Source organism: Micromesistius poutassou, assembly GCF_964030765.1.
Source record: "Micromesistius poutassou genome assembly, chromosome: 3".
In the NCBI taxonomy this organism is placed as follows: Eukaryota; Metazoa; Chordata; class Actinopteri; order Gadiformes; family Gadidae; genus Micromesistius; species Micromesistius poutassou.
The window spans coordinates 7,270,768-7,287,211 of NC_140273.1; the positions used below are offsets into that span (position 1 = coordinate 7,270,768).

The 16,444-nt window shown below is 45.5% G+C and overlaps 1 protein-coding gene across 2 annotated transcripts; it reads right to left on the reverse strand.

Moving 5' to 3' along the window:
- Positions 1 to 459: 459 nt before the first annotated feature.
- On the reverse strand, positions 460 to 16,248 carry keap1b (kelch-like ECH-associated protein 1b). 2 transcript variants are annotated; one of them, XM_084465072.1, is made up of 7 exons: positions 16,156 to 16,248; positions 12,538 to 13,803; positions 9,387 to 9,632; positions 6,597 to 7,279; positions 5,911 to 6,116; positions 5,009 to 5,185; positions 460 to 2,589 (listed from the first exon to the last, which is right to left on the reverse strand). In XM_084465072.1, the coding sequence occupies exons 2-7, from the start codon at positions 12,841 to 12,843 to the stop codon at positions 2,291 to 2,293; spliced, it is 1,917 nt and encodes a 638-aa protein (XP_084321198.1). In that variant the 5' UTR covers positions 12,844 to 13,803; positions 16,156 to 16,248; the 3' UTR covers positions 460 to 2,290. The 2 variants fall into 2 exon arrangements, with proteins under 2 accessions (XP_084321198.1, XP_084321199.1); XM_084465073.1 differs by having other exon boundaries at positions 12,538 to 13,499; positions 16,156 to 16,205.
- Between the last annotated feature and the right edge of the window lie 196 nt (positions 16,249 to 16,444).

Consider the following 16,444-nt stretch of genomic DNA (forward strand, 5'->3'; position numbering starts at 1 on the left):
CCACCTGTAGGCCTACATGTAGCGCATCACACGGACTGGCTCACTGTTAAGTATACGTTTCCGTCTGAAGGTTCACATGTTGTTTTCTAGTTATTCACAAGTTGAAGGGACTTTAATCCTATCTGCAAAACAAATTACCTGTTCTTGTACCCTTTCTAAAGACATACTCTGAATTGTGTTTAACTTCAAGACATTTTTCTTCAGTTTGTTTTATAACATAAGCGAAATTTATAAGTTTGCTTTCAGTTTATTACCTGGGAGCTACTTGATTACTGACGTAGCCTATAAAGTCGAACGATAGGGCTACTTTCAATTTCGGGGCTCATGCGTCATCTAGTGGCAATATTCAGACGTACGTTTAAGTTTGAGATATATTAGTAACATATGGTAAAGCCCTAGTGAGTAATCCTAATAGTAGGCAAATGCTCCATCAAAAGTCTACAATAAACAATGTTCGTCCACGATGTATTTTTTTTATTACAGAGAATGGTTTGCTGAAAAATGTACAAAGCAGACATTAAATATTGTATTCTTTCATTCCAACTACTGACACAGGAATAGAAAATCCCTTTCAAATCAAACAAAGGTTGTTTTTTTTTGTTTTTGTTTTTTACAAATGTTTAAAACTCCTATCACAGGCCTTCCTGGTAGTTATAACACATGCTAGTCAGATTGAACGACACTGCGTTCCTACTCAAGACAAAGTTGTCAGTTTAGGTCAAGAAAAATCAAAAGAGTCAGAACAAATAAATTAAAACAAAATCGCAACCTAAATTGTGTAGAAGACTGAAAATCAATATACAAAAACATTTATTATAAACTTTTTGTAGCTTAGATGCTGTTACAAGTTTTATTTCCCACAATTGTAATTTCAGACTACATAACGTGTTGAGCTTCTGAGGTTTGGCTTCAGAATGTCCCATAGTTTCCGTTCTGGATCCAGATGTGGTGTGATTCACCTTGTCCAGAAACTATAATTATTGGTTCTCTTGTCTGGAAAAGGCGTCCTGTGAACCAAATGCTACAGTATTCCCTCCCTACAGACTTCTAAATTAACCAACCAACAAAACGTACAGTATTTTAAGAATAGACCAACAACTCCATATTATCAATTTATTAGTTGGGCTATTTTTATTCCCCTTGATTCGGGTCCAATCATTTGTACATGATACATTGATTTGTGTTTGTCACGTTATTAGATGTGTTTTAAGGCCCGTCCATACGACACCAGAGGTTTTGAAAAACGAAGTTATGCTGCGTTTTTGCCTTGCATCCACACGTCAACGGAGGGTTTGAGGCCTGAAAGCCGTCTTTCAGAGTTTAGCTTTTTGAAAGCGCAGCCGTGGGGCGAAACCGTAGCTTATTGAAAACCATGATAGGCTCGTGGATGTCTTCGGTGCTCATTTTGCATATTTAAGCAGAAAGGTTACACCGCCACCTACTGGCCTGAAATACTTACTACACCATTTTCACTCGTTGCGTTTCCGTGTTGACGAGGAAAGTTCTGAAAACGTTGGCGTGTGGATGCAAAAAAAAAAAAATCTTCAAAAATGCCTTAGGCGTCGTGTTGATGGGGCCTAAGAGTTCGGATTTTCTTACAACGTTGCCCAATTATCAGAATACAGGGTTCCAGGCAGGGTCCAAGTCCAGCACCTCAAAGAAACCAAATCTGAAGAGTAGTGAAGCCCACAGCCGTGGAAAACGGCACTTTGTGCTGTCGGATACCAACTTAATGCTACCATCTCACTCTCCTTATAAATAACAGATTTTATGAAATAGTTTCCTCCATGTATTTTGGTTTTTACGCACAGCTGGTTGTGAAATAGAAAATGAGTCCCTGGCTGTTGGTGCATCCCTGGCCCTTTAGAGCACACAGCCCTTCTCTCCCATTAGTTAAAACAGGGGAGTCATTGGTCCAATCAAGGACACACACACACACACACACACACACACACACACACACACACACACACACACACACACACACACACACACACACACACACACACACACACACACACACACACACACACACACACACACACACACAAATTGGTCTGTGGCCGGTTCCCACTCAACTGTTTACCATTAAATGACAATCGGTCCAAAAAAACTAAACAAAGAGACACTGTACAGAATCTTTTTATACTGTAAATCCTCACCCAGATTAAAGGTGAAGAGGCCGATCCAGCACATCTGTGATTGTTTGTTTTTTTTGCAGGTTTTTGGTGGAGGAAGACTGAGAAAGAGATGAGACGGAGGAGCTCCAGGAGAAGACCGCCCCTGCCCCTCACGTGTTCCTCCCCGGGAGGTCACTGTGTCTCTGGGAGGAGGAGGAGGACGTGGAGGAGGTGGAGGAAGAGGAGGAGGCGGAGGAGGAGGAAGGGGGGGGATGTGCGGGCGGGGACGCCGAGCCCCCGTCCTGCTCCGCCCGCGGACACGGCTGGAGGTCCTTCTGGCAGGGCTCCATGGTGACGGCCACGCCCACACCGCTGCGGCCGGACGTCATGAGGGTGACCTCGGACCAGGAGTCCGTCTCAGGGTCGTAGCGCTCCACGCTGTCCAGGAACGTGTTGCCGTCGTAGCCGCCTGTCGAAGAGAGGGGATGGAAACCATGGCAACGGTTGTCATTTCCCCTCAGGCTTACGATCTTCAACACAGCGATGTTTGATAAAACGTCTCGAGTGGATGCCGAGCGAGCGATTAACATTTGCACGTCTCAGACATTTTCCAGTTCATACCTGGCACAGTGCACTTGAGATAAGCACACGTAAATTGCGGTTTCATTCGTTTTAATAACGGGGTCATTCAACCTAGTATTTCTTGAAGCCGACAGCAGAAGGCAGAATGGAACTGGTATCTTTATTGAGGTATTTTTTTAACACTGAACAAACACGCCCATGAAGGATGATTCATCTCTTGGGCTGCTTGGCACACACAATGACACTATTATTTACAGGTGGAACCCTGGGCGGGGAAGACAAGTCACGTCTACAGTATAGATCACCTTCTGTTTACAACCTTGTTTACAACCGACTTCTGAGAAGTTACAAGGAAGAATGTTGCATATAACGAAACGTAACCAGTATTATCCTAATAACTAATTTGAAACATCCCTCTCAGAATATGTAAACCTAACCATTCGTATCCTAATCTGTGAATACAAGGATAACAATCATGAGGCATTAGCGGGTCAATTCGCGGATAGATAACCCTCACTAATTCTTGCTTGGTGGGTGGTGCTGAGGGATTCAAGGAGACCAATCAGGTACAGCCTTTCCAAATGAAATCAAAACAAACTGTTCAAACTGCTTCTTTCAATATAACCATCTGTGTTTGACAAGAATTCAGTCGAGTCAACCAAGAGCCTAAATAATTCGCAGACCAACCAAATTCTTAGTTGTAAAATAGGCTTTCACTGGGACTCATACACAAGACAAGTCAGAGGATAAAACAAATGTAGACGAGCCTCATGAGTTCGACTAACCTTACATGTTGACATGACCTGTCAAACTATTCATGTATGGAACTGAACCGTTAGTAACATAGTGATAATGCATAGTGATTGAACACGCTATGGTTCCAGTGAAGGTTGGTGCAGAAACACAGCAATAATGTCGTTTGAATGATTGGAGGATGCTGGAGTGACAGAACATGCGAGCGAGCAGCAATTATATTTATTTATAGATATAGATATTTTGGGTGAACGTTAAGCCTGACGGCACTGTGCTAGACACAGAAAAGGAACGTAGGATTGGCTGAAGCCATTTGAGACGGTAACAGTCCAACGTGTCAATCCTGGTGAACTCCATCCATTAAGTGTGCGAAACATGCTGTGTGTGTGTGTGTGTGTGTGTGTGTGTGTGTGTGTGTGTGTGTGTGTGTGTGTGTGTGTGTGTGTGTGTGTGTGTGTGTGTGTGTGTCGATAACAAATTTTGCTGGGCGATAAATTGTCCCAGAAATTATTGCGATAAGCGATAATATTGCCGTTTTAAGACCATTTTCAACTAATATAATGATAAATGGCATAATAATGCAAGTACAACCTTTCAAAGATCAATAAACTGTTATTTCTAAAGAATATTTAACACTGGAACTGGCCGACATTTTAAATATCCCAAATAAATAAACAAAACAACCAAAAACAATAAATAAAATTGAAATAAAACTACATGAAGCGAACTACAACTGTCAGTGAACTGTCACCATTTGAACTGTCCTGTTTGTACTTTGTCGACTAAACGTCCCAGTGATTGTGGACTGAAGACGGAGACGTCCCATGATCAGTTTTTTTTCGCAGCTGGGAAAACTGCATCGGATGATTATGCTTTAGGTGCAGATGCATGTTTGTTGTATTGGCTCGTTTAGTTTCTACCGTTTTACAACAAATGCGATATACCGGCTCACACAGGTTAAGTGGTTCACCACGGTCATTCGTTTTGAACCCGAAGTGCTCCCACACGGCAGCGGTCGCGTTCGGCTTTGAAACCAATTCCATCTTTGTTTTTCATTCCTCCAAATCTACACCTCACGGGGCTCTCATGCTGCACTCTGGCAGAGAATGTCTAGGAAGACGTGCGGAAGACGGGCGTATAGTCAGGCTCTGACTCTGTGTAACGCCAGGGCTGCGCCTCCCCACACAGAGACCATGCGGCTGACCAGTGACTGACACGACTCGAGGGTTAACTCCTCATTATGCCAAGGAAGCGAGAGGGTCTGTCGAGACCGATGCTCCGGAGTGAAAACTCTTGTCATCCAGTCTCTTTGATAGAGCCACAAGAAAAAAAAAAAAAAAAAAAGCTTATTTATCACGGACGGCAAAATTATCGTCTCATTTTAATTTATCGTGCGATTAATTGATTTATTGCTTATCGCGACAGGCCTGTGTGTGTGTGTGTGTGTGTGTGTGTGTGTGTGTGTGTGTGTGTGTGTGTGTGTGTGTGTGTGTGTGTGTGTGTGTGTGTGTGTGTGTGTGTGTGTGTGTGTGTGTGTGTGTGTGTCCACTCACCCAGAACGTAGATGCGTCCGTGGTGTGCGGTGACGCCGAGCGCGCTCCGTCTGTGCCTCATGGACGCAGCGAGGCTCCAGCTGTCCGTCTCCACCTCGTAGCGCTCCACCGTGTTCAGCTGGTTGGTGCCGTCATAGCCGCCCATCACGTAGATGCGGTTGCCCAGTGCACACACGCCTTGGAGGGAGGGAAGGAGAGAGGGAGAGAGAGAGAGAGAGATTTTTAGCTTACACTTCAGGGATGAGCAGTGAATACACAGCCAGTACGTTTCTGAGCTCGTTCCAATCCACCGCCCTGGCCCACATTGGGAGGCGAGTGCCGAAAGATTTTGCCTTTTCGTAGCGAGCAAGTGGGAACAGGATGTATTGAGAACAAGGGTCAGGCATTAAAAGGTGCCATGACATGCCAACAGGTGTGGTGTGATTAGCCGTTACAAGCCATTTTGGAAATCTGTCCCTTATAACATAAGGGGCAGAAAGTGGGCGTGTCCACCTAGATGTGCGCTGGATAGATCAGTCTAGCAGCCTACCCAGTGGACTGTAGCAAACGTTGCTCATCGTTGGACATGCACACCTGTGATGTCTTAAGGGGCAGATTTCCAAAACAGCTTGTAACGACTAATCCCACCACACCCGGTGGCATGTCATGGCACCTTTAAGGGACAACTCTGTGAAGGCGTTTCCTTTAGTGATCATGGTCTCATGGCTGGGTCGGATTCATTGATTAGGCTAACCAGATTTAGTTTGTTTACCGACACACATCACTAAACCCAGTGTTCCCATCACCAATCAAATCTCCCATTTAATTAAAGACAAAAATTCAAGCCGGGACAGTGGTCCTCTTAATGCTTTGCCCTTATCCTCCCGATACCCTGAGCCCGGCGGTCTGGATCTCTGGCTCACCTGCTCCGGAGCGGACGGTGTTCATAGAGGCCATGGGGGTCCACTCGTCCCGGTCGGGGTCGTAGCACTCCGACGAGCTGAGGCGGTGGGTGCCATCGAAGCCCCCCACGGCGTACAGCAGTCTGTTGATGACCGTGACGCCTACCCCGATGCGACGCGACATCATGGGGGCCACCAGCTGCCACTGGTCCCTCTCAGGGTCGTACCTGAGGCAAGAAGGTCGGAGGTCAGCGTTCACAGCCCCAGATTATGGACACGTTCACAGTTCCAATGACGTTGCCATAAGGCATGCGTCCTTCCTGATCCACGTTTCAATGTCGTATAGCTCAGGAATTCATTTCCTGAAACTCACTAACCCTTTATAGTCTGTCCAGTCCCACCGTTGCTTTCTGCAACCAGATATTTGGTCTTTAGTAAACCTCAGGCTGGATGCACTAGTATGTATGTAATCAAGCTTAGGCTGGTTGTGCTAGTCCGTATGTAATCAAGCTTAGGCTGGAACGAGCCAACTGTGTTTGGACCGAACGTTTTTTTGCTGCTTCTTGCTGTTGCGCAAACAATGCTACCCGAGTTGACCTTTTGGAAACCAAACCAAATGATTTGCGTCAGCGGTCTCCGTGGATGATCTGTGACCGTGTGCCGTGTTCATGTGCATGACGAAATGATGAAACGGACCGCCCGCTCACCTCTCCACGCTGTTGTGGTGGATGCAGCCGTGGGACCCGCCCACGGCGTAGATCAGCCCGTCAATCACGCCCACGCCGATGCGGTTGCGGGGCACGCTCATGGGTGCGCAGGGCAGCCAGCAGTTGTTCATGGGGTTGTAGCAGTCCAGCGTGTTGGAGTCCATGTTGCCATCGGGCGCGTTGTTCCTGCCACCCACGGCGTAGAACAGCCCGCTGATGACGCATGCCGCCAGCCCGCTGCGGGGCACCTGCAGGTCCGCCAGCCGCAGCCACGCCCCCGTGCAGGGGTTGTACGCCTCCAGGTAGCTGAGCGACTGCCGGAAGTAGCCCCCTGCCGTGTAGATGAGCTGTGGCACCTTGGGGGTCCGGCAGGAGTTGAGCTTGGTGGGCTTGTGGAGGGTGAGGTCCTGGAAGATCTGGGCCAGGTAGTCCTTGCACTGCGGGTCCCAGTCCCAGTCCAGGGACTGCAGCTGGGTCTGCAGGAAGTTGGGGGTGAGGGAGTGGCAGCGCACGGCCTGCAGCAGGGCCTGCACGTAAGGCCGGCGGTTCTCCTGGTCGTAGCGCACCCACGCCACGCATGCGTGGAAGACCTCCGACTCACAGCGCACGTTGAGCTCGTCTCGGCTGATGAGGGTGACCAGCTGGCAGTGGGACAGGTTGAAGAACTCCTCTTGGGTGGCCACCTGCAGACACAAAGGGGAGGAGAGGACTGAAGCATGACCCCCGAAGGGAACGCCATCCAGTGATACAGGATTAACCCAAGTCATCCCAGTGACTCCAAACTAATTTGATGAAACACATGATAAACAAAAAAGAGTGAAGGTGTATAGGCCATTAAAGAGGGATATACTGCATATTTGAGCCTCATCCGGTTCTTCATCCCAATTCTGACTATTCCAGCTCATTTAACAAAAACATACGTCCTACAGCTGTTGTCCAATGTGGAATAAGTAATCCAATCCTTTCAGAAAGACTCAGAAATGTAATGCATACATTTCAATTCTGGAGTGTACACACAGGGACCTGACACACACACACACTTTCATCAGCCTGGTGTTCCTGAAATCGGGCCGAAACAGGGAGTTAACTGGGGAATCTAAACCTCAGTAGTGCAGATAATATGACCCAGTAATGCCACCAAACTACCAGTTTAACCATTACTCTTCTGTAATGGAGATGGCAAAGGGAATCTGCATTCTTTTTATGGACCTGGACCAAAAGCCAAACGCCCTACAGCTACTTCCTGAACAGTTAAGGATTTTGCAAGTCATCGTGCCTGGACATGGAGCAAGAAACAAAGGTTTAGGCTTTGGACCCCATTGAATACAGAGGTATCCTTCAGCCAGATAGCCTTCCCACGTCACTTTTATGTGAAATTTGCAATAAACACGATGAAATTGTAACTGTAATTTATGTGTAGGCCTACACTTTCTTGCTTGTTGCCCTTAGAGGTATAATAAGCAGCACAAGGTAGAAAATCGAATCAAGCAATCAATTGTAGCAGCATGGATTAGCAAAGTAGCAATAAAATCATGTTTTACATACTTTAAACGGCCATCAAAGTTTAGGAAGTTACATTTAAAAAAAGATATTGGTGTAGACCCTAAACCACCCTTTCAAAGAACACAAAGCAAATCATGCCGAGTCATTCCAAAAATAAATTTACTATTGAGGCACAAACGGGACAAGGAAATCAGAGATAAAGAGTGGAAAAAGGAACCCAGTAAACTTAAAAAAACACATAAATCTTTAATTGCAGCCAACTTTCAAATCATCTATTGTGAAATACAAGCAGTTTATTATAAGGCTTGCAAGGACAAGGTAAAAAAATTTGCAAATGTATAATACAAAACAACAGACCATGCCCTCACGGCACGCAAACCTCCATCAGAAAACTGCCAGATGAATTACTCATAGGACTACTGTGCTAGCAACATCAGGTGCCAAACGGAAGGCTTAAATTACAGTTGTCAGGTCCATTAGATATGAGTGGGAGTGGAGTACATTTGTTTGTGGAAGTATGTTTGTATATAGGCCAAGCTAAAAGCTGTTTTTTATCGTTGTGATGCAAACATATTGAGCATTGGGTAAGACGAGGCAAGGGAGCAAGGGGTCTGCTTTTAAACTGCCTCAACACAACACAACTCTGGGATGGGATCTGGCCTACAGGAACAGAGCTGACAGCTCACGCGTGACTGGTGTGACCAGATAATGAACTTTTAATTGGAGTGATGGGTGTAACCAACGTGTGATCAATTAGGAGAGAATGTGATATAAAGAATGTAAAAAGGGTTACACATTGAAACTTGATGGGCAAGTCAGGACTGCAGCTTGGTGAAGCGTTAATAAAGCAGGTTCTTCATTTACACAGCAAAATGGGACAAATGTTATGAACATGACAATACCATATCTAAATTAGAAATGCTATACTGAAGCTATTCAAACGCCACTGTTGAAAATGTATATGCAGGTATTCCTCAAATAAGTTTGAATCCACCCCTCGCTGCAGAATGTTGCCACAGGAGTTCCCAACACTGTCTTGCTGTTGGGTTTCTAATGATATCTGACTTATCGGATGTCAGTTTGGGATTGCCTCACTGACGGCAGAAGACACATCATGGCATTTGTAGGTGCGGCACAGAACAGAGTTAACTACCAGTGAACGCACCCAAACGGGTGGGTTCGTTAAAATGTTAAATACTCCGGACATTGCAGGAGCCCCATAAGTATAACATAGGCTTGCATAAAGGCAGAGTTGAATCAAGGAGGAGTGGTGGTGTGTGGCCTCACCTGGCTGAAGTTCATGTAGATGTACTCCCTGGCCTTCTGGTGCAGCTCCGTGCAGCTGATCTGCTCGGCGAAGTTGGCGATGCCAATGGCGTTGCTGGGGTCCAGCTGCTGGACCAGGAAGTCGCAGCAGGCCTTGACCACGCTGTCGATCTGGTACATGACAGCCCCGTTCATGATGTGGATCACACACTTCTCCCCAACAGAGATGCTGGCAGTATAGGCGAACTCGATCAGCCTTTCCATCACCTACAGGGGTACAGGAGAGGAAGGAAAAATATTTAAAAACGATTCACCCATAGCCAATTTGCATCAGTCTGTTTGTTTGTGTTCAATTAAAAAACAGTGATGGATCTGTAGCGTGATTAAGTGGCTTAACCTTAAACTTGAATTATTCCCGATAACCTTGACCGGAGAATTGACCGTATTGAATTAAAATGACGTCTTGAAGCCTAAACCTAATTACCATCAATCCTTGATGGAGCAACGTTCCCTAACCTGTACCTTAACGTTGCATCAAACCGCATGAGAGACTAGGACAGCGTTCACTCAAGGGGACGCTTTGACGATGGTTCGGCCTGGCAGACTTTTGAACCGCGTTGTGTTTGGTTCACTGGCAGGGTCAGATCTCTCCTGGGACTCTCCGGTCCCAGCAGGGATCAGGTGGGGCTGATCCTGTTTTCGCTAGGTTTGATCAACCAAGCCAGTGGCAGACGCCTGAAAAAAGCTGCAGTTGCCTCTTTGTACAGACTGGAATGTTGAAATCAGCCTCACGAGGAAACCAACGTTGCCAAAGTTTTGCTTCTAGAACTTTCCAAACTTTCTGAACCTTAAAAAACTTGGATGGCAGCATTTGAGTCATCACTTTGAGCAAGCTTTCAAAAAGTAACTCAAACTGTAGACTTAAAAATGAATTGTCTCCGTATTACCAAAACTGAACTTTAACTGATATGATACATGAGGCATGATAATAAACATATGTACTAATGAGGTTAAATTATCTTTAAACTATAACATTTACTTGAGGTAGTTTGCCCAGGTGACAAACACCAATTCTAAATAAAGTAACATTTAAATCAATGTAAATAAAGGCCAAATACAAAGTAGAAGAATGAACAAAAGATGTGACCACATGGATGAACCTACAACATTGAGGTTAACTAATTAAAACATAAGTAGAGAAGAGAGGTCAGAGAGGGGCTTCTACGAACGTTAATATGACGGTCACAGGACTGTGTAATGACCCCCACTATACTGCCCTACAAAGCCCAACTGTAGTAACTATGCAAAGAGTACAACAGAGATAAAGGTCTTTCAAGGGCTTTAACTGGCCGGCCAAATGGGTATAAGTGTACAGGTGATGTTGTGCCAATATAACACAAAGCACAATTGAAGTCAGAAACCTTTCACAACATAAAAAAGTTTAGTTTTTGTTCTAACTCAGTCTTGAGAAGAAATGTAGTTACTGCGGTAAGCAGTCAAATTTGGAGGTAAACAAGGAACAAGAAGCACTGTCGTTTCTCAAATTGGATTGAAAGAAACACGCATTTTCAGCACATGTCCTTTTGCCTTCTTGATTTTCACCGCCCTAGTTGTTGTGGAGCTTCCTTGTGAGGACAACTTGGTATTTGTATGATTAATTGTATGTAGGAGAGTGTGTGTATCTAAGGAATGTATGAAAGAGGGGCCTGGAAGCATACCCTGTCCCAGAATAGAGTATGGTTAAACTCATCAGGTGGTAAGAATGTCTGGAGAGTGTCTTGCTGTTTAATTAACAGCGTAGGGGTGCGTTTGGTCAGGGCAGTGAACCAAGTCAATCTTGGGGAGGACAGGATGTGCGTTAGGGTATGCTGTGGAGCGTTTGTGGGATAAATCACTTATCGGGCCAAGATCAGTCAACGACCCGGGACCAAAGTGTCTAACTCAAATGAGTGCAGCCTGGGATGGCTACAGACCTATAGAACCCTCTCCCCCAACCGTAAACCACACTACTTAATTATTGTACATCCTCCTGCAAGATTTATCAAGATTTATTAAGAATCGTATCGGCACTCAAAAATCCAAAGATTTAATAAAAAAGCATTTATTGCATCTTGGCGTCTCTGGTTGAATAGGAACTACAACAACAACAATTGAATAAGGGATAGTATCTATTGGCACAAGTAGTGAGGACATAGAAATGCACTGTCAAAATAGCCTCTCTACTTTAAAGATCAAAGTCCAAAGTGACCATTGGACGGTTTGCAGGTGAGCTTTGAAAGAGACTCATTCACAGTGATCATTTGAAAACATCAAACTCTTCACTGTGGTGTTCAAATCCCCGTGTAGCGTCGACAGTGTGTCAACCTTATCCGTGTCCTGCGGGGGTGTAATCACACACTGCTTGGTTATCACAACGCTGCATCTATTTGATTCACTCTGGGACTTTCTGTGTGGCCTGCGCAGCAGGAAGTCAGCATGGCACACAAGGCTGTCAACCACACAGGCTGTCAAAGAGGAACTAATAAATACATAGGTGATAAATATACAACACTTCATTTGTGAGCTTTGACCATAGTTTTGATTAATGGGATCGAACCTTTGCAATCACAACGAATGGATTGAAGAAAGTGTAGAGGAGTGTCTTTATCTCTTAACAAATGCCCAGTGACTGCTGCTCATCCTCTGCACACGTACTGGGGTATGATATAATCATTAATGAGTATTGTTTTGTTTTACACTGTATACATATTAGGTTGTGTTTAAACAACCCACTGAAGGACAGCCGATGAACACCACTGCCCAGGCTACTTGCTGCCATCTCAAATACCAACATGGCTCTTTGGCCCTCGCACTTCATCATGTTCACCACCAAAAACTTAATGCTAAACGTTTGTTCCATCGTATTAAGGGGTAAAAATTCTATGGTCAAGAATCCAAAGGTGGTTTATCAGATTGAACTGTGTGGAAACAAGAATTATTTTAGCTGATAGATATAGATATAGATAAAAACATGAAACACTGTCTGAGATATTTAAACAGTTAGCCAAAATGTATTGTGACCTACTGCCATCCAGCCGTTTTGGCAATATGTCTTTATGGCTCACCCCCAGGTGAGCCATAAAGCTCACCTGGGGGTGGAAGGGAGGGATGAGGGTGAAAGAGTGTGACTTACCCTGGGATGGATCCCCTCGATGGGCACCACCTCCTTGCCGCACTCCTTCAGGCCGTTGGTGAACATGGCCCTGAACACGGGCGAGGAGGACGCCAGCACCACCTTGTGCGCCACAAAGTCCACGGCGTCCAGGTCGTTGTAGCGCACACGCAGCGTCACGTCGCACAGCTGCCGCTCCTGCCGCAGCTCGTTCATGATGGCGAAGGCGGCGGCCGTGTGGCTGCCCAGTGTGTAGCTGAAGACCCGGTGGCCGTTACGGGTGGACGGCGTCACCAGGGCCTTGCACTCGGTCATAGACTCCGTCATCGCCCCGCCTTTCTCCTGCTCCTCCTTCTCCCTCGTCTTCGTCGTCCGCCTCTCTAGTTTGCGCCCGCTGAGTCACCTGACATCCTGCCTGTGCACGCGGGACGTTGTACAGTACGAAAGAAGACGGAAAGGGAGGCCTCTGGTGGAACCTTTCCAGGGGTGCTTGTTTGGAGGTTTTCCTCAAATCAGAGGGCAGTTATTGTGGGTCTCGGCTCAGCCTTTCAGAACAACCGTGATGCCCTCTTAGAAATTACAACTGAATACACCTTTGCCTCTAAACGGCAGCCATCACCACCTTTTCTTTCGTTGACAAAGAGACAAAGTTAGGAACAGAAGGTAAGGGCAGTGCCGCTGTGTCCGAGGGTTACTCCGTCCCTGTTGTGTGATCCGGCGGGGCAAGCGAGATGAAGGGCTTAAAGTCAAACCAGGTACGAAACACCAGGACTAGATCCTAGCACCAGTCAGCTCCTCGTTCCACGGTTTGGAAGTTTGTTCGAAAGTTGTTGTGGTTTGTTTCTGACCTCAAGCTCCGCTTCAGACACTACAACACACAGTTCAAACAAAGGAAGAAAACGTTCCCTTGAACATGTGTCTTTCACATAATTTTCCATATTCACTGCAGTTCATGCCTTGCTGACTAACTTGAAAATAATTTCCTAAAAGGTAAAAAAAAAAAAAAAAAGGTCAGACTTGCATTAGTTCTAGTGCAAGGCTGATGTCCGAACACATTAGAGGTCCAATGGCAGCATGAGATGTACTTGTCCAAGCGGGGCAAGTGTTGTCAACACTGCATAGCCAGGGTGGGAGAACGAGGTTGTGCAATGTGCCAGAAGTGACATGAACAGAAGTTGTGGCCCCCGGGCTGGGACTAGGTGGCTGTATTTCTCTGGAGAAGCCTTCCTAGAAGCAGTGGCACTCAGGAAACGTGTTTACAGCGAAGCCGTCAGCTGTGATCAACAACTGAAAAACAGCAAGGAAACAAGAGAGGGAGAGGGGAAGAGATAGAGGGAGGGGGGTGGAGGGAGTGAGAGGGGTGTTTACATGGTTTAGCACTGAATTGTTCTGATATATTACGCATCTCAATAGGAATTTTTCTACTACTCGTTGAGATTGCCCAACTTTCATACTTAATGTGTATATATTTTTCGAACCTCTACACCGTTTTATTGACAACTTCATGTAAAAGACAGAAGTATTAACACATGAAGCAGCAATACTTGTACTCAAAACAAACACTGTACACAGGCCCTAGATATATACCAATATGCATTTGGAGTGACATAGTAAGGCTACCACGGTTATGCCCTAAAGAGGTAAAATTTATTAAAGTGAAGAAACTCAGAAGCATGTCAAGAAGTGAGTCACTGCGCCCGGACACGAGAGATCTCCACTACGGTCACGTCTCCACACTCAGTTTCCTGCTGGTCACGATGACCATGCGACTGTGTCCATCCGCTAACCAACCTCCTGTCCTGAATAACAGTGACGATGCCTTCTGTGTTCCAGTGTCAGTGAACAGATAAGAACACTTGGTCCAATCCCACTTGGCTGGAAGTGTGAACTGTTCCAAGCTACCAACACCAGAGCTTCTCTGGGCTGTGATAGGACAATACTGTAGCAACGCAGCCTTCAAATTTGAAGATATTGTCATATCGCCCATAGCCAATAAAATCGTTTCATGCGTGTATGACATGATGCCTTGCTGGAGCATTTCTGCCCAGCTATTCCATAAATGTAACACAGGAATAGTGTGGTCTTCACTGCCGAAGAAACACACACACACACACACACACACACACACACACACACACACACACACACACACACACACACACACACACACACACACACACACACACACACACACACACACACACACACGTTAAGTCAACCAAAACAATGAGAACATTTGATTGGTCTGGTGTCTCTGCGCGTCTTGGGTTTCTAAAGCGGAACCAGTCACAGTTACACAGCAACAATTGCGCTGCAGATGTTGAGTTATATAACCCAGCACCTAGGGGTTGTACACGGACTGCAATCATTACTGCACGAGGTGATAAAGGCCGAGAAGAGGGGGGCAACGTTCGCCTAATGTACAGTAGAGGCCTAACTAGGTCAGAGTGTACTGAATACGAGACCATTCCAGTTATTTTAAACTATAAAAGATGGGCCTAACTGAAGTTTCGAGATGACCCTAGGACACGTTGCTATTGGCAGAACGTATAGCCTACCTGCCAATAGACTCAAGTGAAACCCAGATATACATCGACTGAGTAACCCATATACAGCTGCTGCATAAGAGTGGCGAGACTTCTATTTAGGGCGACTTTTTTCTTTTGGTCCCTCGGTTAAATAGTTTCACGGAGCATGCTGCTGACATGCAGGCCTGAGCGAGGTCTGTGAGCGACTGTATGGAATTTGACTAGATTATGCAGTCCGTCTTAAGGAGTTCATTCCCGCCAAATATTTTTCGAATGATGTTGCTGCGATTCATATTCAGTATATCTGCCTTTCAGTGTTGCGTATGCGTTCTGAAAACAGCTGTCAAAACAAAGGCCAACAGCGCACGGTGTAAATTGCACAACAGTGGAGTTGGTTCCACCATGCCTAAACTTCATGCATTCAAACAATTCAATAGAGCCAGTGTGTCTTTTTACGTGCAATGCTAAACTGCCCGTGGACAAGTAAGCAATGACGGCACACTTGGGAACGAGCATTAAATCAAGCGAGAAGGGAATGCGAGAACGGACACTTGTACACGTTTATAAACAATTTGGCAAAGAGCCTTCCTCGGTGACTCATCGCGAACTTACCAAGCACAGGATCAGAAAAGAGATCCACGGGACTCGATGTACGAAAATGTGAGCCGCGATTGAGGAAGGAACTGAACATAGCATGCATCGACTTATGCTTTCTGTGCAGTTTGTCCATGTGTGTATGTTTCATACAAAGGACAGCGTCAGCCTGGGATCAAAATACGCGAGCTTTTTAGGTTGGCCAGAAATAATAAAACGCCCAAATGCGTGAAGAGAGACCTAACAAAAGTCGAACAGAAGGCACAATAGACCCGTCATTTTGACAAACAGAGATCACGGGAATTCAAATCACAAGTCTTTCTCGGAAATATAAGTGACAGCAAAAGGGCTGATATCATTCAGTAACGTTCCCACAACAGCCAAGAGTCGACATACGTAACGTTAGTGATAGAAAAGGGCTGTACATATGTTTATGGTTGTAAATAATTTTTCCTTCCCATCAACGAACATTTATTTAAGACAGTTACTATGTGAATATGGACAAAAACAAACTCACGTAATCAAGAGCCACCATCGCTGTCCGCCTAGCTGTACGCCACAAGAACTGGGAAAGCTATAACTCACCATGACTAAGCATTGTAGGAGCCTCCCCTTGCTATCAAAATAAGAGTGTGCAACGAGAACACAAGTCTCCGCTGCCTTTAAACGTGAAGGCATTGTAACGTTGTCTGATGGGAGGAGCTTTTATTTAGAAATAAACTTTTGTCTATTGGACAATAAAAGCCAGTTCTTGGAAATGCGAACGAAGAAATATGACAGTATTTAATGTCGAAACACCATACTGG

Coding starts and splice junctions, on each gene's coding strand:
- keap1b (XM_084465072.1), bottom strand. CDS start 12,843: ATGACGGAGTCTATGACCGAGTGCAAGGCCCTGGTGACGCCGTCCACC. Junction 9,633..12,537: donor TCGAGGGGATCCATCCCAGG/GTAAGTCACACT, acceptor GTACCCCTGTAG/GTGATGGAAAGGCTGATCGA. Junction 6,117..6,596: donor CACCACAACAGCGTGGAGAG/GTGAGCGGGCGG, acceptor TTCTTGCCTCAG/GTACGACCCTGAGAGGGACC.